At 39.0% G+C, this 24,691-nt stretch overlaps 1 protein-coding gene across 4 annotated transcripts in view; it reads left to right on the top strand.

The window, feature by feature from the left end:
- Positions 1 to 24,691, top strand: part of SSBP2 (single stranded DNA binding protein 2) — a 278,870-nt gene that overhangs the window by 54,579 nt on the left and 199,600 nt on the right. For all 4 annotated transcript variants that reach the window (XM_048851560.2, XM_048851558.2, XM_048851559.2 and 1 more), the window contains exons 2-3: positions 16,527 to 16,599; positions 22,464 to 22,525. In XM_048851560.2, coding sequence (XP_048707517.1) covers positions 16,527 to 16,599; positions 22,464 to 22,525 — 135 coding nt within the window. The remainder of the gene's footprint in view (positions 1 to 16,526; positions 16,600 to 22,463; positions 22,526 to 24,691) is intronic.

Raw genomic sequence — 24,691 nt, 5'->3', positions numbered from 1 at the left:
GCAAATACAACCATATATTTGTGGTCAACCCCTGCCCTAAGCAGTGGCAGGGGATAGGACATGAAGCTGCATGAAACTTGGCATCTGTGGCTGGGGTAGGTGGATGGATGTTTGAGCTTACTAGGGTTGTAGCTGTGTGTAGGAGTGATGAGTGGGAAGCTGGGGATAGGATTACCAGATAGCAACTGTGAAAAAATGGGACAGGGGGTGGGAGGTAATAGGCTTCTATATAAGAAAAGGTCCCCCAAACTGGGACTGTCCCTTTAAAAACAGGACATCTGGTCACCCTAGCTGGGGGTCCCAGCTGATTCTTCCTGGGAATCCTGACCCATAGCTGGGACCCTCTTTCCAGATGATGTCATCGTATCCTCTTGTATTGAGGATACCTCTCCGGGGAAGGGAGCCTGATTAAGAAGAGACAGGGAATAGTAATGGGGGATTTGATAATAAGAAATATAGGGGTTTGTGATAACCTGGAAAACCACATGGTGAATTGACTGCTAGGTGAGAAGGCTGCAGACATTTCGAGACATCTAGATAGACTTATGTGCAGTGCTGGGGAGTACTCAGTGATCATGGTACGTGTAGGTACCACTGACATAGGGAAAGTAGGAAAGAGGTCCTGGAAGCCAAATTTAGGCTTCTAGGAAAGAGATTAAAGTTCTTCACCTCCATGATAGCATTTCCTGAAATGCTTCCAGTTTCATGCACGGTGTCAGTTAGACAGAACTGCAGGGTCTGAATGTGTGGATGAGCTGATGGTGTTTAGAGGAGGGATTTGTATTCCCCATTTCCTAATGAATGTTTTGGGAAAGGAGGAGCCTATATAGGAAGGATGGCATTCAACTAGACCAAAACAGGACCAGACTGCTGGCATGTAAAATTAAAGAGGTTGTAAAGGAGTTTTTAAACTAAGGGCTGTGAGAAAGCCGACAGGTACAGAGGAGTGCACAGTTTGGACAAAGACATCCCATAGGGGAGGATTTATTAAAGGGGATACTCTGTATCTTACTAAAGAGAAGAGGATATAACTTGATAAAACACATGTAGGAACTGAAGAGAAACAGTCAAACAAAAAAGTCCCATTCTATTACATCACATGAAGGCAGAAAACGAAATATTGACAAATTTTATGAGTGTTTGCATACAAATGCTAGAAGTCTAAATACTAAGATTGATTAACTTCAGTGATTGATATTAAATGAGAATATTAATATAATAAGCACCACAGAAACTTGGTAGAATGATGATAATCACTTGGACATGGAATACGAGGGTACAAAATATATAGGTATGACAGAGTATGTTGCGCTGATGGGGGAGTGGCATTATATATGACAGCATAGAGTCAAATATAGTAAAAATCTTAAATGAATCAAACTGTACCATGAAATCTCTATGGATAGAAATTCCATGCTTGAATAATAACAGCATAGCAGTAGATATATAGTATTGACCACCTGACCAAGATGGTAAAGGTGCTTGTGAAATGCTCAGGGAGATTAGAGAGGCTACAAAAACAGAAACCCCAATAATAATGGGGGATTTCAATTATCCCCATATTGACTGGGTTCATGTCACCCTAGGACAGGATGCAGAGATAAAATTTCTAGACACTATTAATGACTGCTTTTTGGAGCAGCTGGTCCTGGAACCCACAAGGGGAGAGGCAATTCTTGATTTAGTCCTAGCTGATGCACAGGACCTAGTCCCAGAGGTGTATATAGCTGAACCGCTTGGTAATACCAACCATAATGTAATTAAATTTAACATCTGTGTAGGGGGGAAAGTGCCAAAGAAATGCACCATTGTAGCATTTAACTTCAGAAAGGGGAACTATACATAAACGAGGAGGCTAGTTAAATGGAAATCAAAAGGAACAGTCACTAAAGTGAAATGCCTGCAAGCATATTGCCATAACAGAGGCTCCACTAATCTCAACTAAATGTAACTAAAAAATACATAAGAGCACCAAAAAATGCAACCACGGCTAAACAACATAATAAAAGAATCAGTTAGAGACAAAAAGACATCCTTTAAAAATTGGAAGTCAAATCCTACTGAGGAAAACAGAAAGGAGCATAAACTCTGGCAAGTCAAGAATAAAAGTATAATTAGACAGACCAAAAAGAATCTGAAGAGCACCTAACAAAAGACGCAAAAATTATCAGCAAAAAATTATTTTAAGTATATCAGAAGCAAGAAGCCACCAAATAATCAGTGGGGCCACTGAGTGATCAAGGTGCTCAAGGAGCACTCAAGAAAGGCAAGGCCATTGCAGAGAAACTAAGTGAATTCTTTGCATTGGTTTTCACTGTAGAAGTTGTGAGGGAGATTCCCACACCTGATCCATTCTTTTTAGGTGACAAATGTGAGGAAAAAGAAAAGGAGTACTTGTGGCACCTTAGAGACTAACCAATTTATTTGAGAATAAGCTTTTGTGAGCTATAGCTCACTTCATCAGATGCATCCGATGAAGTGAGCTGTAGCTCACGAAAGCTTATGCTCAGATAAATTGGTTAGTCTCTAAGGTGCCACAAGTCCTCCTTTTCTTTTTGCGAATACAGACTAACACGGCTGCTACTCTGAAATGTGAGGAAGTGTCCCAGATTGAGGTGTCAGTAGAGGAGGTCTTGGAACGTTTGATAATTAAACAATAATAAATCACCAGGACTAGATGGTATTCACCGAAGAGTTCAGAAGGAATTCAAATGTGAAATTGCATAATTGTGATATGTAACCTGTCACTTAAACCAGATGACTGGAGGATAGCTAATGTGATGCCAATTTTTTTAAAAAGGCTCCTACGGCAATCCTGGCAATTACAGGCTGGTAAGCCTAACTTACGTACCAAGCAAATTGGTTGAAACTGTAGTAAAGAAGAGAATTATCCAACCCATAGGTGAACACGGTATTTTGGGGGAAAATCAACATGGCTTTTGTAAAGGGAAATCATGCCTCACCAGTCTATTAGAATTCTTTGAGGGAGTCAACAAATACGTGGACAAGGATGATTCACTGTATATAATCTACTTGGACTTTCAGAAAGCCTTTGATAAGGTACATCACCAAAGGCTCTTAAGCAAAGTAAGCAATGATGGGATAAGAAGGAAGGTCCTTTCATGGATCAGTAACTGGTTAAAAGATAGCAAACAAAGGGTAGGAATAAACAGTCAGTTTTCTCAGTGGAGAGAGGTAAATAGTAGGGTCCCTCAAGGATCTGTACTGGGACCAGTACTGTTCAATGTGTTCATAAATGATCTAGAAAAAGGGTAAACAGTGAGGTGGCAAAGTTTGCAGATGACACAACACTACTCAGGATAGATGAGTCTAAAGCAGATTACAAAGAGTTACAAAGGGATCTCATAAAACTGGGTGACTGGGCAAGAAAATGACAAAATAAAGCACATTTTAAAACATAATTCCCAACTGTACACACAAAATGACAGGGTTTAAATTAGCTGCTCAGTGTGCAGTGGCAGTCAAAAAAGCTAACAGAATGTTAGGAACCGTTACGAAGGGGACTGATAAGACAGTAAATATCATAATGGCACTGTCCACATCTTGAATACTGTGTGTGCAGTTCTGGTTGTCCCATTTAAAAAAAATGTATTAGAATTGGAAAAAGTACAGAGAAGGGCAAGAAAAATGAGGAGAAGTATGGAACAGCTTCCATATGGGGAGAGATTAAAAAGACTGGGGCTGTTCAGCCTGGAAAAGAGACGACTGAGGAGGGTATGTGATAGAAGTCTATAAAATGGTGAACAGTGTGTGGAAAGTGAATAAGGAATTATTTACCTCTTCACATAACACAAGATCCGGGGTCCCCCAATGAAATAAATAGGCAGCAGGTTTAAATCAAACAGCAGGAAGTTCTTCACATAATGCACAGTCAGCCTGTGGAACTCTTTGAAAGGGCTGTTGTGAAGACCAAAAGTATAACTGAGTTCAAAAAAGAATTAGAGAAGTTCATGGAGGATAGGTCCATCAGATATTAGCAAAGATGGTCATGGATGCAACCCCATGCTCTGGGTGTCCCTAAGCCTCTGAGGGCTTGAAGCTGAGAGTGGACGACAGGGGTTGGATCAGTCAATAATTGCGTGTTCTGTTCATTCCCTCTGGAACAGAGATAGTCAATAGGCAGACCATGGGCCGAATCTGGACCTCCAGATGCTTTTGAGCAGACCCCGAAATCTTTTTATTTACTTATTATTATTTATTATCATTCTTATTTTATTATTTTCTTTGGAGTCTGGACCTTGACTATACCTTGACTAAGAAATTTGGACCCTGACAAAAAATAATTGACTACCCCTGCTCTGGAGCATCTAGCACAGGCCACTGTTGGAAGATACTGGGATTCCCACTGTTGGAAGATACTGGGCTAGATGGACCATTGGTCTGATCCAGTGTAGCCATTCTTATGTTCCTGTGTTCCAGCATGGGGAGCAGCAAGAGAAGATGCACCTTGCTGCCTACTCTGCAGGCATCTGGCAGCCAGAAGGAGGAACGGCAGGCAAATGCCTGCAGCCTTCCATGAGCTCAGCCAAATGTGTTAGAATGCAGCAGAGCTATGGATAGGTCTGATAGGGCTGGCAAATGCATGGCACTTGGCAGTCTTGATAGTTTTGATGTTATGCGCAGTGAACCTGCAAATGGAACTCCTAGTGACTTCAGTGGGAATGCTGCACATGGAGTTCTTCATATCCTGTGCTTTCAAAATATCTGTGCCCATACTGTATACAGTATATTTTCTTTTCCCCTGTAATAGTTTTACTGCAGTAGTTTTTCCAATTTGTGTTGAGCTTTATTATTTTGTATTCTGCAAATCTTGAGTTAATTCAGCTTCTGTCCTTGGTATTTATTTCCCCACCTCTGATCCCGATTGACTCAGAATTAGTGACAATTCCTAGTATGTGAATATATGAACAACAATTACATATTGTCCTGACAATTCATTTTAAGACTTTTGAATCACTAACTCAGTTAATGTTTGAGAGGCAACTTGGTCTAATGAATTAAACATAGCATTGGGAGGTGAAACACCTGGATTTTAATTCTGGTCTGCCACTGTCTCACTGCATGGCCTTGGGTAAGTCACTTACATCTGATTTTTAAATGGTGCTGAACACCCACAACTCCCATTGAGGGGGACCAATGACTTCTGAAAATGAGACCCTTAATTTTTCTGTTTCACTCTGTATAAAATGGGGATAATGCTTACTAATCTACCTTTCAGGGGTATTGTGGCTTTGAATATGTAAAGTGCTATGTAAGTGCTAAATTTCATATTGTTTGAGAGACAACGTGGGTGAGGTAAAGTCTTTTATTGAACCAACTTTTTGTGATGAGAGAAACAAGGTTTCGAGCTTACGCAGAGCTCTTCTTCAGATCTTGGAAAGGTACTGCTTGTGTCACAGCTAAATACCAGGTGGAACAGATTGTTAAGCATAAGGAATGGTAACACGTGTTGCAATCTGTTCCACTGGTATTTAGCTGTGATACTCTTATTACCTTCACCAGACCTAAAGAAGAGCTTTGTGTAAGCCCAAAAGCTTGTTCCTTCCACCAAAAGAAGTTGGTCCAATAAAAGATATTACCTTACCCACCTTGTCTGTCTAATATCCTGGGACAAATACTTCTATAACACTGCAAACATTTTGTTTGTTAATTTAAAACCCACCCAAAGATATAAACAGTTGCTTAGTGAGTTGCTGTATATTCTGGAAGTCTACTAGTCATTGAGTGACCTTGTCTTTCTTTGAGCACTCATGCTCCTAAGGTGGTGTCAAAACAAATACCTGAAGTTTCAAACAGTTGCTCATCTCAGTATGTGTAGCTTTCAGTTGTGTCTCTTCTAACACAATAAAGACAAATTCTTGCCTGGAAATATGGTTTCTTCTGGGAGCCACATACACCATACTTCAGAAATCCTGTCAGTCTCCTCAACTATTGAAGTTCTTTGTGGTGGTGCCCTAGAAAGAGAGACCACCTTGTGAATTAAAGCAGAATTAGCCCCAATTGCCTGATTTAAAGAGAAAGGACTAGCTTGTACGCTGCAGTTCCAACTAAGCACTGAGTTGGGGTGAGTTAAGCTTATTTTCAGGAGACTGGCAAAATGTACTCCACCCTATGTTCCCCCAGTCCCAGCCCTTCCCATGTAGTTCTGACCTAGCAGAAAGGAGTCCTTTTTTGCACTGGATGGAGTAGGCAGGCAGTGTATCTGTTCCCAGCATTTTGTGCAGGCTAGGGAAGGATTTAGTCATTCATTTTTTTAAATATTGGAGAGTAAAAAAAAAAAATTTAGTATCTTGCTTCACACACACAGTTTAAAAATATATATTTTGATTGAAGGCTTATTCAAGTTTTGCTAACTGTTGTTGCCTTTTTTCAAGTATTGTGGGGTGGAGGGCTGGTAAGCATCAAAATCCAATGTCCTGATTATTTTTCAGTTGTAGTGACATAAATCAATATCTGCCTTGTTTATTGTAGGCACAGTGTTCTAACACAACCTTTTGTCACATGTAGCAAGTAGTTTTTCAAGTTTACAAAAAAGAAATCCTATGCTAACTGCTAAATTAGTTGTCACCTACTGGCAACCATATAACAAATGTAAAGCTTTAAAGCTTGTGAGGCTGTGGGGTTTTAGTTTTCTTTGTGTTTAACTTTCTTATAATATGTACATGCTGTTTACTGGTAGCACAGAACTCCATGCAAGCCCTGAGGGGTGGCCAGGAGAGCTGCGTTGAAACTATTAACAGACCCTGTGTTTAGACTTGGTAAATAGGTCATACAAATTTTGTTACTAACATATTTTTAAAGCAGTGTTATTTATCCCTTTACGTAACACAAGAACCAGGGATACCCCAATGAAATTAATAGACAGCAGGTTTAAAACAAACATAAGGAAATAGTTCTTAATACAACACAGTCAACCTGTAGAACTCGTTGTCAAGGGATGTTGTGAAGGCCAAAAGTATAACTGCGTTCAAAAAGGAATTCGAGAAGTTCATGGACCCAAGATATCAGGGGCACAATCCCATGCTCTGGATGTCCCTAAGCCTTTGATGGCTAGTAGCTGGGACTGGATAACAGAGGATGGATCCCTGAATAATTACCACGTTCTGTTCATTCCCTCTGAAGCATCTGACACAGTCTGCTGTTGGAAGACAGGATACTGGTCTAGATGGAGTAGAGTAGACATGATTTAGCACCTTTACCAGTGCTGGTCGTGGTGAACCCTGGAATGGAGTTGACTAGTTTTACGTGTTTCTAAAAGTGTTAACACTGTCTAATATATCACTTAAAATGTGTTTGTATTCAAAAACCTGTTAAAAAACAATCTATTTACTCAGGCCAGGTCTACACTTAAACCTTAAGCCGATGTAGCTACAGCGCTCATGGGTTTGAAAAATCCACAACCCTGAATACTGCAGCCATGGTGACTTAAACCCCCTGGTGTAGATGTGGCTAAGTCGTTAGAAGCATGTTTCCATCAACTGAGCTACAGCGACTCTGGGTAGTGGGGTTAGCATGGTGACAACGGAAGAATCCGTTCTGTCTCTATAGTGTGCATCTACACTAGAAGGTTACAGTGGGATAGCTATGGCACCGTACTGATGCTGCTGTAACTCCTATAGTGTAGACAAGTCCCTAGTTTAGGCAGGAGCTCTGCAGGCTTGTGCTTCCTGCCTGACAACCTTGCCACTGAGGGGGCCAATCTTCAAGACAGCACCATGGTTCTGGGTAATAAAGGCCCATTCATTAGTTGGCAAGTAATGTGGATCGTAATCCTGTTAAATGAAGTATTTTATTTTTAAATAATTAAATAATAATAACATTTGGGTATCAGGCAGTATTGAGTCAGAGAGCATATGTATTTGGGATTAGGGTTTAAGAACATAAACCCTTGAGCAGCTATAAACTGTTAGAGCAGCTCACTGACAGTGGCAAGCAGCTACTTGCACAAGTAGTCCAATTAATTTCAGTGGGTCTAATCGCACAAATAACAGCTTTCTCGTTGGAGCAAAGAATTCATAATCAAATCCTGAGCAGCCCTGGAACACCATGTGAACAACAAGCATAGCTGCTAGAATGGAACTACCATGAAGATAAAGATTTTTTTAAAGTTAACTTTACAATTCAGAGCAGGATGAATTTATGAAATAATTGTATTGGGGCCTCAAAACTTGCTGTACTTCTTACCCCCCCTCCCCCCCACATGTATCACTCAACTTCTGATTTTAAAAAGCTCCATATTAAAAAAAAATGAAATTGAGGTTTAGAGCAATTTTGAAAGTTAACAAAGAAATAAGTTTGAGAAAGCACACTCAAAAAACTTATTTAGGAAGCTTCAAAGTTAAAACCATTTTTCAGTTGTTATAATATTTTTAAATACAGGCCCAATCCTGCAATCGCTTACTTTAAAGAATAAACCTTATTTTTAAGTTACTAAATCAACGAGGTTACACACAGGAGGAGGGATTATGGAGTAATTGTCTGCCTTATCCTTTTTAAAATGTGTGCTGTTCTTCTACTATTGCCCCTCTCCTCCCAAAAATATTACATATGGCTATTGACTATATTATGGATTAATCACTTCTCAATTTTCCCTTTCCTGTTTAGCGTTAATATTAAGCTCAGATAGGATATTTTCTCATGCAAAATTTCCCCCAAGTATGTAACATGTTAAAAAAAAAAAAGAAAGAAACATAGCAAAAATGACAGATTAATTTCTGTGATAGTCACAGTTGAAATATTCTGACTATCATCCTTTTATGCCAGGTGTCAGACTTTCACGGTGTAATGCCTGTTGCCGCAACGAACGTACAAAATCTACTTGCACGAGGAATAAATTGACAGTTTCTTGTGATCCCACTAATTCCCTTGTGGTAGATTTTATATAAAAGGGACAACAGCTTCCTAGCACAACAATAAGATAACTCTAGCTGTTGAGTATATCAAGAGTTACGTAAAGTATTCTTGGAATACCACGTTGGCACTGTGCCAAGTATAAGGAACAGGAGGTTTTGGCTCTGCCACATTACTTTATAACCAGACCTTCAGTTAAACCATATTGTTTAATTGGGACACATGGCTATACAGAGCAAGGAAAATAACCCTAGTTTCAGGGCTGTCAAGTGATTAAAAAAATTAATCACAATTAATCGTGCTTTTAAACAATAATAGAATAGCATTTATTTAAATATTTTTGGATGTTTTCTACATTTTCAAATATATTGATTTCAATTACAACACAGAATACAAAATATACAGTGGTCACTTTATATTTATTTTTTATTACAAATATTTGCACTATAAAAACCAAAAGAAATAGTATTTTTCAATTCACCTAATACAAGTACTGTAGTGCAATCTCTTTATCATGAATGCTGAATTTACAAATGTAGAATTATGTTAAAAAAAACCTGCATTCAAAAATTAAACAATGCAAAACTTTAGAGCCTACAAGTCCACACAGTCCTACTTCTTGTTCAGCCAATCGCTCAGACAAACAAGTTTGTTTATATTTGCAGGAGATAATGCTTCCCACTTCTTGTTTATGTCACCTGAAAGTGAGAACAGGTATTTGCATGGCACTGTTGTAGCCGGCATCTCAAGATATTTACATGCCAGATGCACTAAAGATTCATATGTCCCTTCATGCTTCAACCACCATTCCAGAGGACATGCATCCATGTTGGTGACGGTTTCTGCTCAATAATGATCCAAAGTAGTACGTACTGATGCATGTTCATTTTCATCATCTGAGTCAGATGCTACCAGCAGAAGGTTGATTTTCTTTTTTGGTGTTTTGGGTTCTGTACTTTCTGCATCAGAGTGTTGCTCTTTTAAGACTTCTGTAAACATGCTCCACACCTCATCCCTCTCAGATTTTGGAAGGCACTTCAGATTCTTAAACTTTGGGTCAAGTGCTGTAGCTATCTTTCGAAATTTCACATTAGTATCTTCTTTGCATTTTGTCAAATCTGCAGTGAAAGTGTTCTTAAAACGAACAACATGTGTTGGGTCATCATCCGAAACAGCTATAACAAGATATATATGGCAGAATGCCGGTAAAACAGAGCAGGAGACCTACACTTCTCCCCAAAGGAGTTCAGTCACAAATTTAATTAACACATTTTTTTTTTAAACAAACGTCATCAGCATGGAAACATGTCCTCTGGAATGATGGCCAAAGCATGAAGAGCCGAACAAATGTTCAGCGCATCTGGCACGTAAATATCTTGCGATGCCAGCTACAACAGTGCTATGTGAACGCCTGTTCTCACTTTCGGGTGACACTGTAATTAAGAAGCGGGCAGCATTATCTCCCATAAATGTAAACAAACGTGTTTTGTCTTAGCGATTGGCTGAACAAGAAGTAGGACTGAGTGGACTTGTGGGCTCTAACGTTTTACATTGTGTTGTTTTTGAATGCAGTTATGTAACAAAAAAATCTACATTTGTAACTTGCACTTTCATGACAGAGAGTGCACTACAGTACTTGTATGAGGTGAATTGAAAAATACTATTTCTTTTGTTTATCATTTTTACAGTGCAAATATTTGTAATAAAAATAATATAAAGTGAGCCCTGTATATTTTGTATTCTGTGTTGCAATAGAAATCAATATATTTGAAAATGTAGAAAAACATCCAAAATATCTAATAAATTTCAAATGGTATTCTATTATTTAACAGTGCAATTAATTGCGATTAATTTTGTTGAGTTAATCGCGTGAGTTAATTGTGATTAATCGACAGCCCTACTTATTTTCTTTTGCCTTAAATCTGCCAGGCCATATGTAATGATTGCCTGTCTCCAACTGGATTATTAGGAAGTTTTCATGAGAAAATGGGATCTGAATTCTTACAATCACCTTACTATTCTGACCCCAGCCCTTGAACTTCAGGAAACAACCAGAGTTAAAGCTACTTTGCATTTCTGTTCTTGTTGCCTTCTTTAGCAATATAGATTCAAGTTTGCCTACTCACTCCTTTTGTGATATACCCAGAGAGTTAGAATTTGGGATATCCCTCATTGAGTTGTTAAGTCTGTCTTTCAAGGTAAGCCAAGTTTCTGTTTCTCAAATGTCAACTTGTGGTTACAGAAGATAACAAAATATAATTTTAAGAAAAGTAAATGAAGACACTGTAGTCTTGTATTTTTTCAGTGAATCCTTTTCAAAAATGCTGTTTGACAGTAACCTCCTTGCTGCCAAAAAGTATGGCTTAAGGGTACTGATTTTTCAACCAGGATGTGGCATTACGGCTTCTACAAAGCCAGAAAGAGACTGGGGCTTTCAGACTTTCAGGCATTGCTTTATAGAAAGTTTGTTTTCTTCCTAATCCCTTGATTTGAAGGTGAAGAAGTTTGTTATATAAATTTTAATCAATGAACCTATTTGCTGAAGTGCTTTACTTTAAGTTAATAGGTTCTCATTAAATTTACTTATATCCTTTTCAGCATCTTTTCTCTATTACCTAACAAGTTAGTCCTGCAACATACTTAGAATTATTACTGTTGATTTCCTGGTAGTACCTTCAGTTGGTGACTAATTGACCAGAATGCCTTAAAGGGTGTTTCCATTTTGGAATCTGTATGGATGTTTCTTATCACATTTCCTTCTTTGACATGGTTATTGGCCAAGCAGATGAGGGGAAACAGTAAATGTGATATATCTTGATTTTAGTAAGATATTTGGCACAGTTCCACATGACGTTCTTATAAGCAAACTAGGGAAATGTGGTCTTGATTAAATTACTACAAGGCGGGTGCATAACTGATTGAAAGAGTACTCAAAGAATAGTTATCAATTGTTCACTATCAAACTGGAAAGATCTATCTGGTGAGGTTTAGCAGGTGTCTGTCTAGCGTCTGGTAATATTCAATATTTTCATTAATGACTTGGATAATGGAATGAAAGGTAAGCTTATAAAATTTGTGGATGACACAACGCTGGGAGCGTTTGCAAGCACGTTGGAGGACAATTCAAAATGACTGACAAATTAGAGAATTGATCTGAAATCAACAAGATGAAATTCTGTAAAGACAAGTACAAAGTACTACATTTAGGAAGGAAAAATCTAATGCTCAACTACAAAATGGGGAATAACTAGCTAGGTGGTAATACTGTTGAAAAGGATTTGGGGGTTTGGTAGATCACATTTTGAGTATGAACCAGTAATGTGATGCAGTTGCTAAAAAGGCTAACATAACTCTGGAATATATTAACAGGAGTGTCACACGTAAGACCACGGGAGGTTATTATCCAATAATACTCTACTCAGCACTGGTGAGGTCTCAGATGGCATGCTGTGTCTAATTCTGAGCACCGCACTTTGAGAAAGATGTGGACAAATTTGAGAGAATCCAGAGGAGAGCAAGAAAAAATGATGAAAGAATTAGAAAACCTGACCTAGGAGGAAAGGTTAAAAAACTGGGCATTCTCGGTAAAAGAAGGCTCTGCGAAGACCTGTTAATTGTCTTCAAATATGTTAAGGGCTGTTATAAAGAGGACAGTGATCAATTGTTCTCTATGTCCTATTAAGATGGGGCAATAAGCAATGGGTTTAATCTCCAGTCAGGAAGATGTAAGTTAGATATTAGAACTTTTTGTTTAACTATAAGGATAGTTAAGTACTGGAATAGGCTTCCAAGGGAGGTTTTGGAATCCCTGTCATTGGAGGTTTTTAAGAACAGGTTAGGCAGGGATGGTCTAAGTATACTTGGGACTGCCTCAGTATAGGAGTGAGACTAGATGACCTCTCAAGGTCCCTTCCAGCTGTGGTTCTATTTTTCTGTGTACATTGTCTCAAACGAAGAGCAGAAGCAGACAGAAAAACAGACCAGCTTAGCAAAATTTCAGCGTTGAGAGTATCCAGAAAAAATAGTCTTGAATTCATAGAAGAGGTATCATAGAATATCGAGGTTGGAAGGGACCTCAGGAGGTCATCTAGTCCAACCCCCTGCTCAAAGCAGGACCAGCACCCAACTAAATCAGGACCAATCCCCAACTAAATCAAGAGGTACATCAGCAAACCTCTGACACCGCTGATTAACACATTGGTAGTTGCTGTGTTCTCAAGCTGGATGATGCCAAAGGACTTTGAGAGACTCTGCTTGTCTTAACTGAGACTAAATCTGAGAAAAACCTGACCTATATAAAATTCTCCTGCAGAAAATTTTAGGATGGAGAGAAGCTGTACTAGTCACCTTGCTTTACCTCAGCCTAGGTATTTACTATCAGCCAGTAAGGGAGTGTGACAGCTTGACAGTAATACTTGCTGTTTGGTAGTCCATTTCTTACACTAGTCTGTCAAGTAAAGACATTCCTTGTAAAAATCACTTTGAGCCTGAGCACTTCTGAGGCAAAGTTTGTCTCACTGATCTTTTCTTCGCCACCAGCCCAGAAAATTAATCAATCTATTTTATCTGTCAATTTTTATATGCCTAGATTATGTCTATTTAAACCTCCTTATTCTAGTCTTTCTTTGTTGCGTCGTTGTAGTCACTATCTCCCTTATTCCCCCTTGTTGCACTGTAGCTCTGTATTGCACCTTTTTGATTTCTTCAGCTGTCTTTCCACAGAGCATAAGTTTTCATTCATCCCTCTGCTGTGGCTAATGCAGAAAACAGTATTATCTTTCTTTTATCTCTGAGGCAAATACATTTATTTTTGGATGAATTTATAATACTAACTTCCCTAAAGACTTCCTAAAAGAATAACAACAAGGGATGTGAAAAAATTAGAGATGATAAGAACCATTTGGATTAGCCTGTGCTTTTCCTCCTGCTTCACTTTTGTACAAGGAAGCTGTTCCTCTGAATTGGTCCTAGACTTTTCTACCAACGGGACTGTGCAGTCACTCAATAAATATGATCCTGATTTAGTTTCCCACAGGAGAGTCTTCTTCAAGATCTAAGACCAGGGATATCTTTTGTCTTATTCCTTTGAAATCTGAACCGGTTTTTCGTGTAGACAGGGTATTTTTGCATATTGTTCCACCTTTTCTTCCCACAGTTACTACTTTGATAATTTAAACCAGGATGTAATAATTCATCTCCGAAAGTCTGTGGCATTATTATAAACCCCTTATTCTAATTTGCAGAGTACACTCACTGTACTCAGGTAGAGTTTTTAGAACTGGGATTGGTTTTTTTGTTTGTTTTTGGTCTGTGGGAATGCTAGGCGAAAGCCTTGGGTTTTCAAAATACACACTGGCTAGAGGAGCACATAGGGCAGAAAAGAGATGTGCTTAATACTGGAGCTCCAACAGGGTGTTGTCTGCTTTACAGGGTGGATCCAGGAGTCTTTGGGTGAGATTTACACATTTTTTTTTAGATATTAAAGTACTACAGTGTAGGTTAGATATCTCTGTACAATATTTGCTGAAGCTTTGGTTAGATGATTGTCTTATGATTTTGATGTTTCTTCAATAAACTTTTTGTTCTTGTGCTTTCCTGTTTTCCTTTGCAATGAGAGAAAGAATATGGCCTTATCAATCCTTTTACATCTAGACTGTGGATTTAAACTACCAGAGATTATGCTGTTTTTAACAAAAACCAAAGAAGAAGAAAAAAACAGCTTCTGTGTCTCAGAAGGACTAAATGCAGAAATATTTTACAGATATTTTTAGGTGTCAAGTTATCCTGATTATTTTTATAAAAATTTCATTTCTTTCCCTTTTGGATCATTCTGGTTTTAGAGTTTGGGTACATTCACAAATTTCTTAAAATTTGAATGAGGATACAAGTAGAAAGAATTAAGTCACCAAGTTTCAGCTTTCTTGTTCACACTTGCAATCTGACAAGTTGGAGCCAGGTAACCCACCAACTCTGGATTAAATAATGGAAAAGTATGTTAGAAGTGAGAAACTACAGTATGAATGATCTTCTATCTCTCCAGGTTCTTTTATTGGCACCCATCGCTCTAGGGTCTGAGAGCCTCATTAGTAATTGAGCACCTAAGAGTGCAGTAGCCTATTAAAATGCTTAAAATACTTCCCCCGCTATAGTGTTATGAGAATGGTGGGCATTGAAGGGCGTTTAATGCAAATTAATATCAGCATTATTTTGTAAGTACATGTGATATTCCTGAATATAAAAATGTGCGTATTACCACCACTTTCAGGGCTCAGACTAGAAGGAATCCAAGATTTTGTTACTTTAAGAGATACAGGAGAAATCAAGTCTATAGTTTTATTTATGATACTGGAGATATAGTAGAGGAGACTGAACACTCTAAGCAAAATATGGATCAAGAATAATCTGTATTTTGGAACTCCTCCCTTGTATTTTATATTGTCACATATAAATCTTTTAAAAACAGTGACAGCATTTAGTTCAAATTCTTCTCAGATTGCTTGCAGAATGAAAAACAAAGCCATTTTTCTGTTTTAGAAATACATCCTTAAAACAGTGTAATAGCTGGACTCCCTTTCCTTTCTTGGGCAGAGACATTTTACATGCAATTTCTGTGCAGAACCGTTTTTTTCAGAAAAGATGTAAATCTGCCCAAATCGAAATGTATACTGGAAAGATCTGACACTGCTGCGTTGTGAGAAAAAGTGTGCTGCTGGGGGGTGGTTTCTTGGGGGAAAAGGAAGCGGGATAGAAAGCTTTTCACCGATAGGTCACTGATTCAAATCTAGTTTGTGTTATGAGGGCCTGAGCTTTGCCATTTCTGAGGGCTGTGTGAGATGGTGTTCTCAGCCCTGGTTTTAGTGCACAGGTATTCACAAAATCTGCGCCAGTCATGCAATGAGCTTTGCATGGAGCCTCATTGATTTCAGTGGTGATTTGCCCGGCTGGGGGATCTACTTTTGTGGAGCTCATTCCAGAGCTGTGACCATAACTGACACCCTTAACGTCAATCTCAGTAGAAATGCAAGGGATTCAGTGGATTTTAAGATTAACTCACACTTTCCCCTAGGGAGATGGTCCCTCCCTCTACACCAGACTTGGGGGTGCATTGATTATTGATTAAGCAAAGGAAGCTTTTACTGCTGCAGCCTGTGGTTTACATGTTCTGTAAATAAACAAAGAATATTGGTCAAAGGTGCTAAAGGTTTGGTACCTTCCACAAGAATAATTTGCTTTGAAAAAAATTCAGCATTGCTATAATTTATGGATATGTTGTATTTTTTATTGCAGACTTGGCTTGGTGTGGGTAAATATAGAGCATCAGTAACTGAACTGCTATGAGCTAACTGGGCATCTGTCCAAAATATCATTAAAATATTGACATAGACTAATTTTGGTTTTTTAATAATATTTTGTTAAGTGTTATTTAAACAGCTCTCCTACGATTGACCCACATACTCTAGTTTAAAAGTTGAGAATTGAGATAATAGTAGATCTGACACTTTTAGTACCTGATGTTTTCTGCAATCAAGCAGTACATAGTTCAATATGTTAATTTCTGAGACTATTTGTAAAGAAAAAAAAAGCAACAAACCAAACCAGAGCAAACAGCAGACAGATTTTCTATACTGAATACATTTTGTTCATTCATTTTCCAGGTTAGCACTGTATGTATATGAATATCTGCTCCATGTAGGAGCACAGAAATCTGCCCAGACATTTTTATCAGAGGTACGTTTCCCATTGTTTTCTTCTCTTTCACAATTTTGATAATGTGTGCTAATAGAATAACTGTATGTGGTTTTTAAAAAAAGGAATAAAACAACACTGTGAATATCAGTTTATAGTGATAAACCTGGATTTTTAAGTCTGTGCTAACCAAGTGTTCACCCATCTCTGGCACAAGGCATCCCCAACTTCGCACAACAATTCACTGGTGTGATTTGTACCCCTTACCTCCTTGTCTTTCACTACTTAAAGATCCCACTTGTTTTCTGTAACAAATGTGGCATTTAGGGAATACATGATTTTATTAGTATTTGCTTGGGATGACCTGTATAACTTACTCATGGTTTCACCACCTGTGTATAATGCAGCCATTCCAAACACACGGCAATGAAATGTATTATACTGTATTATATTTCCAGACTCTGTCCCCATTTATATACACCATAGATAATGGTGACCAACAGTGGTCTCAGTACATATCCCTATGATACCAATTAACAACTTCTCTTAATTTGAAGAAGCAATTATGTCTTATAACTACTTGTGTCCTGTTGATTAACCAGTTTTAACACCTGATGGTACTTTTGCCTTTTACCTTATGTTAATTTTGTCTTCATAGTCTTTGTTAAAGGAGCCTGTAAATCTTTTGAAAATCCAAGTAAATTTCTCAGCAACCTTTGTCTATGATAGGAAAAAATGACCAGTGTGTCAGAGATACTGAACTCCTTTTTAAAATCTCTCTTTAACAAGAATATTTAAGAAAATAAGTTGACAAGTGGGAAGTAAAGAAGAGCTTGGGAAAACAGCATTGAATAAAGAGCAGGCAAGGTAATAACTTGGAAAATTTCCACATCTCAAAATCACTTATCCCAGGTGGTACAGATTCAAATGGTAATAAATTTATTTTGCTACTGATGACTTTTTGAACAGTCCTGGACAACTGGCATGCTACTGGAAGACTGGAGAATAGCAAATTTGTGGTAAAACTTTTTGTTGTTTTTTTTAAATAAAGAGGGTTTCCAGCAGTTATCTTCTGGTATATCCAATTTTTCTCTCTATTAAAGTAGGGGCAAAATAATTAAGAGAAAAATATAAAAAATTAATAGGATAATTTATGGCTCAGCAAAAACAGCATTCATTTATAAGGAATACATTTTGCAAGATAAAGCTTTGCTTATTTTGTTTTTAGGGTAGGTTTGCAAAGTGAGTGGATGAGGGGAACAATTTAGGTATGACATTTGAATTTTGGAAAAGCCTTCAATATGGTGTCTCCCAAAATCTTGCTGTCAAAATTAATTTAAATCTGAGAAGACAGAAGCACTATAATGTGGACTAATAGTGGCTGAATTATCTTGAACAAGAGGCAGTGATAAATAGCAACATTGAATTGGTGTGTGGTATCTACTAAATACTGCAAAGATCCATGGGCTTCATTTAACTTCTTCATCAATGGTATAGAAGAAGGAGTAAACAGAACATTGATGGCATTTATAGAAGATACTATGTTGGGATAAATTAAAATGATCACACATTTTAAAATAATACAAAGTGACATAGAAAGATTAGAAATCTGGGCTGAAAATAATAAAATGTGATTCATCTTGAAAACTGTATATTATTAACACATTTGGATGGGAAATAACCCAAAACACAGATAAATCAGTGGGGCAGAGAATCCTGGCAAGCAGCAATGATGAAAGAAATAAGAGAGTGATAGTGGATAGCAGATTAGACATGTGTTTGCAATGGAATATGGTGCCAAAAAAGCCGGTTCAGTTTTGGGGTGCATATGGTGAATCTCTGTATCACAGAGTCTTTTCTTTTTTCTATATAAGTTTGGTGCAACTGCAGCTGAATTGCTATATTCAGTTCCTAATATCTTGTTATGAGAATTATATTGGCATATTAGAGGGCAGTGAGAGAAGAGCAACAAAAATGAAGTAGCTGGATGGTTAATTTATAAGGGAAGATGAGGGCTTAGATTCTCTACCATGCTTTGTCCTCTTTGTTTTGATCCATAGGTGGAATGGGACTACAAATCCACCAGAGCAGGTCAAATGAAGATTCTTGTGGTGTGGGGGATTTGCAGGTTACATATGAGGCACTCCGAAGCCACATTCTCTTCTGGTTCCAGTTTAGGAGGCAGGGCCAGAAGAAAGAGGCATGGCTAGAGCACCTATGTGTTCTAGCAGTTCCCAACTGAGCATAACAGTCCATGAGGCTATCGAAGGCCAAAATTTAGAACAGTTCTGAGGCTGAGAATTTGGCCCTAAAAGAATTAAATATGTATAGCTTAGCTAAGTGATGACTAACAGTCTATACCTATTTGAAAAGTGTAAGCAACAAAGATCGAGAGACATTATTTAAAGTTGTACAAGCGAGTGTAACTACAAGTAATGGGACAAAGTTAAGAAAGGGAAAATTTGAGATGGATATCAGGAAATCTGACATTACAATCAATTAGTCTGTAAAATAATGTCCTAAGGAATTGTTTTTTTAAAGCTTTCCCAGATTTTGTGATACTCTGTTTTTTAAATGAATTTTCTTAGAACTGAGATTCACAGGTCAGTAAGTCCTAGAATCCCCTTGGGTTCTGTCATAGTTACAGGGTGAGCTGCACTTTGGACCCTTTCATAGTCCCCTTTCAAGTACACTCCTCTGGCGATAGGCTTTCCTTCCTTAACCTTTTTAAAGGCTGGAACTTCGGAGGTCAGTTACTTTTACATTGGATCTCTTGAGTTGCAGCCCCCCTATTAATCAATTGTGGCTCCTCTTGATTCCTGCAAGAGAATTTCCTTCAGGAGATGTGACCAACAGTTGATTAAAGTGACTCAAAACAGCTTTTTCAAAACAAACGCATTGTTTATTCATCCAAAGGATCACAACAAGTGGAGAAAACGGGTAAAACAACAAACGGCCTACACATTGCGTCTTACCTATACCTTATCCTTTCCTTGCTAGTTTTGGTAACTTCCACGTAGCTCGGGTAACCCAACTTCTGAGGTGGTAGGGACAGGCTCCCCTGCAGCAAATTCTCTTTCCCTTTTATTTGTCCCAGTGTTTTCCCCCAGCTGCTTTCCACTCACTCTCCATGCCCCTTCCTCTCTATGCAGGGCTTTTTTAACAGTTCAGTGTCTTATGTCCTAATCCTGGAAAAATTATCTGGTTAATCTGGCTGGTGACAGTAAGGTAGGTATTTCCCTATTAATAGCTCACTCATTGTTCTCTTAAAGACCCTTGATATTTTCCCTGAAGATATCTCTGGAATTGTTTCATTTCCTGCCTGCTCTTCCTAACAGACTCTTTAGATTTAAATGTATGCAGTCAGACGGATTAATGTCCAGCAAGTAAACAGAAGAACATATAATATGCATAAAAAATAAGAGAGAGCTCTCTCTTATTTCTCACAGGCTCTTGTTTTGAAGATGCTGACTGGGGTGAAATGTACCTCTGTGAAGAGGGCCAGCACAAAGCTTATGCACCAGTTAGATCCCCCTCAAGCCATGTTTTGAAGGATTTAAGTAGTACATAGGCTTTATGTTGGCCCTCTGCACAGGTATGAATTTTACTCCAGATCAATGACTTTCCAGTCTTCATTAACAGTTTTGGTGTTAAGTACATACTATACATCTTTCTTAGTACATTATTTTATGTTTACTTTAGAACCCGTTGAAGAATAGCATCGGTTCCTGGTGATCTATTTAAGTTTTCAAGTTATTCCCAATGGACGCATGTAGTCTTCTTGATTCCAGTGCATCTGAAGAGTTTAATTTTTTAAAAATTGCTTTTATACTTCTTGCTTTGCCTTTTATTCCAATTTACACTTTATCTGGTCTATAGTTTACGCAGTATTTGTACATTTGGAAGGATACTTTTTATATCCCTAGCTGTCATTATTTGTTTTCTCCTGAGCCCTGTGTAGTTAGTTCATGACTTTACCAGCAAAAGGATATAAAAAATAGTCCCAATAAATTTTTAAAAAAATGTATAAAATAGTTTTGCTGTTAAGTAAGCAGCATTTACACAATACACCTCTATCCCGATATAACGCGGTCCTCGGGAGACAAAAAATCTCACTGCATTATAGGTGAGACCGCGTTATATCGAACTTGCTTTGGCCCCCCCATTCCTTGTTCCCTGACCGCCCCCTCCAGAGACCCCCTGTCCCTAATCACCCCCAGGACCCCACCCCCTACCAAACCCCCCTGATCCCTGTCCCCTGACTGCTTCGACCCCTATCCACACCCCCCCGCCCCCTGACAGGCACTCACCGGCAGCGGCGGGAAGTGGAGCAACGGGGCCCTGGCCTGCTCCACTCCGCCACCTCCCAGCTGCGGCGCTCCGCTTCCCGCCGCCGGTGAGTGCGGGGAGGTTGGGGAAAGGATGCCCCCCGTACTCACCTGCGGCGGGAAGTGGAGCATCTCGGTTGGGAGCTGGCGGACTGGAGCAGGCTGGGGCCGGGCTGCTCCGCTTCCGCTGCTGCCAGTGAGTGCGGGGGGGATCCCTTCCCCCAAGCCCCCTCCTCCGAGTGACATGGCTGGGGCCAGGGCAAGGGAAGCGGAGCAGGCTGCTCCTGGCCCCCTGCTAATCCCCCAGGTCACTCTGGGACTGTGGGGCCCCCCAAAATCCCCCCCCTGCACAGCTCCCGCCTCCCAGACCTGGGGAGGCGGGGGAGAGCCCCTGACTGCCCCCAAGACCCTCTGCCCCTTATCCAACTCCTCGGCCCTGGCCCGGCCTGGCACCCTTAACACGCTGCTCAGAGCCACGTGTCGGAGCTTTACGGTGTTGTATGCAAACCCGCGTTATATTGGGTCGCGTTGTGTCGGGGTAGAGGTGTACATCATAACATGGTAGAACAGATTTATTGGTGCTTGTTTGGGATGACCTTCGGGCTGTGTGTATCCTCTTCTTGCCAGCTATATGCAAACCTGAAAGGTGTCTGATCAGCTGTTCTTGAAATTCCTTGAGAATTGGGCCTTGAAATTCAATCGGAGTTAGGTACCAAGCTGTCTCAAGTTCGTCTGAAAATCCAAGCTTTAATCATTGTCCATTTTATTAATAATATTATTTTTACACATCACCACCTTTCATACCAAAGGATCCCCAAGCATTTCACAAAAGTAGAACTCATTTCACTCACCACTGACATAGAGTCGCTGCTACCTCTGCGTCATAATGTTGCATGTTTAAACACCAATACTTCTCCATAGTTTAGGACAGCAAGTAAATACTACTATATCCAATTGTAACTAGTGGAGGGATTTGTGATGTCCCCTCTGTCCTAGCTAAATTCCTATTTTTAGATATTCCCTTCTACCTAACAGCTGTACCTTTGTGAAAATTGCTGTTGAATATTAGTTACCTCTAACACTTCTACAGTGCTCCTTACCACGCTGAAACACGGGTGCAGTTTGGACCTGGGGGGAAGACTGCCACCTGCTGAGTCATTAGGATTACCCTTGGAGCATCTTGAGTTTTTCTTTAAATTCTCTGACTCATGTTCACTGTATACAATTTTTAGAGGTATTTTTAAATGTATTACTTTTAATTTCTCTCTCATACCAGTACATTTGGGCTTAACTAAAATATCTAGCTTAAGGGCAGAGGGATACAAAATGTAGTACCAATAAAAATTTTAAAAACACTGAAACATTTCTAAAATAGGTTTTCTGCAAAATATGTGACAAATGCTGAGTACATGGTGATATGATGTGTTAAGTTATGTGGTCATCCCAAATTCATGACGATAAATATTTTTCTAACTGCACAATCATGTATTATCTCTTTCCTATCTGGGTAGATTAGTTAATGTATCTTGTTCAGACTGAGTGGAAAAACATAAAATACTTTATTTTTATTCCTTTTAGATAAGATGGGAAAAAAACATCACGTTGGGGGAGCCTCCAGGATTCTTGCACTCTTGGTGGTGGTAAGTGTTAATAATTTTCTTTCCTTCCAATTAAAGTAGGTTGAGAGTGGAGTCGAATGGCTATGCTTAAAATTGAAGGAAAAAGAACAGTAAAATACCAAATTTTCCTCCTTGTTTTAAGCTGACAAATTCTTTTTTATTAACCTTTTGAGGCATGAAAGAAATTCAGGTGAATTTTGTACAAATTATACTGAGTTCATCAAGAATAATTGGTGTAGAAAACAATGAAAGAAGCTAATAATAACAATGGAGTCTCCTAAAAAAGCATATCTAAGAAGCATAGCCATATTGTTTTAGATTTCATTATTTCCCCTATTATTTTACTAAGAAAAGAAGTAGTTCCATGTTGAAGTCCTTAGCCTGTGGTATTCGTCACTCCAATTGTTTCTCCAAAACTTTCTTTTGCTAGGGCAAAAGGGTGTATTACGAAGTTGACAGTGTTAACACATCATATTAGAACTGGAACAGGTTTCAATACTTTATTTACAGTGAGTCTTGCAGTAAATAATGATTTAAAAATAAGTTTTCATATGGGAAAACATTAGGTTAAGAATACAAGCAGAGATGAAAAACTTTATATTGTCATAGGAAAATGACATAAAATACACGATCAACATTACTGCCTGTGGCCCCAATTCATTATAGCACTTAAGCACATACTTAACTTGAAGCATGTGCTTAAGTCTCATTGAAGTTGAAATATGACTTAAACGTGATGTTAAGTGCTTTGCTAAATAGGGCTGGACTTAAGTGAGTGTCAGAGGGTTACTGAACAGTGGTGCTATGGTTAGATCTGATGAGAGGGCAGGAGCTATATAAGGAGTCTGGGGAGCCAGGAGAGAGGAGACATAGGTCAGAAACAGGGAGACATGGATGGTGAAGACTCCAGAGCCATAGGAAGAGCTAGGGAGTCCCTCTATGGCTATCACCCTATATAAGGGGCAGGAATCTGGGAGAAAACTGAGGTTGAAAGAAGTCAGCGGCCTCCAGAGTGGGAGAGGGGACATTTCCTGCCAATGTTTATGAGTGCAGGGGTGAAGGAAGGCTGTGGAGAGAGGCTTTGTGGCCACTGTCCCATACAAGGAGCAGGGGACTGGGAAAGAACTCAGGAAGGATATGAGACTTTCATTAAACCCAGGGTGGGCAGACATTGTTTATGTTATTGCTTCATTTTAGCCTTTAAACTTTACTGGGGATGATGGGAATAAACAAGGAACCCTTCATTTGAAGGAAGATTGGGGACTGAAGATTTTAGAGTGACAAAAGACAGCAGAGGCAGAGGTGTTTTGAATTCTAATATGGGACTTTATGTCTTCGAGACATGTATAATAATAAATTACCTTGGGACAAGGTTACCCAAGGGAGTGCTGGTGTGTTTGAAGGGACTCTGAGTGGGGTGGAACTGATGCTGGGCCCCTGTAGGGCACCTTCATGCCACCAGGAGGCACTCAAGGAGGGCCTGGCTTGTTAAATCCACACTTAAAGTTTTCCACAGCTTTAAGTAGTTTACTGACTTGGGGCCTTTAACATCTACAGCTGATATCCACATGGTCAAATCAATAAGTGCATGCATGCTCATTTGGAAGAATTCTATGGTGTTGGCTTACAAAGTAATTTACTAACATCAACGGGGTAAAATAAAGAATGATGTAAATGGACAGCATAAAAAACTCTGCAAATCCCATCTCTTCCTCAGGTAGCTCATTATCTCTGACAGGTATGCCACATGAGTGCCTTATACTTTTTCACACTTACTTACATGTATCTATGTGTCTGTGTGTATATATAGTATCCCAAAGTTTAATATTGGAACAGCAGATGAAAACATAATTCATAGGAATATAACATAACATAGGAACTGCTGTTTTGCCAAGATGAATTGTATCAGTATGGAGATTCCAGACACATCTGCTATGTACATATATACTCTATGAATGGATAATCATGGTGATTACTGACAACAAAGGATGAAGTTACGGGTGACATAGTAGTTCCACCTGGCCCCAGGAAAGTAGGTAATAAGTACATAACTGTGCAAAGTGGCATAATCACTACCAAATGTTTCTTTTAGAGTTCTGTGTCTGAAATTCTATAAGGAGACTTTGCTCCTTATGTCTTCCTGGCCTCTGTGTTCATCTTTAATAGTGATTGCCTGCAGTGGAATTG

Source organism: Caretta caretta, chromosome 5 (assembly GCF_965140235.1).
Source record: "Caretta caretta isolate rCarCar2 chromosome 5, rCarCar1.hap1, whole genome shotgun sequence".
Lineage (NCBI taxonomy): Eukaryota > Metazoa > Chordata > Testudines > Cheloniidae > Caretta > Caretta caretta.
This window is presented reverse-complemented; position numbering and strand designations above follow the sequence as displayed.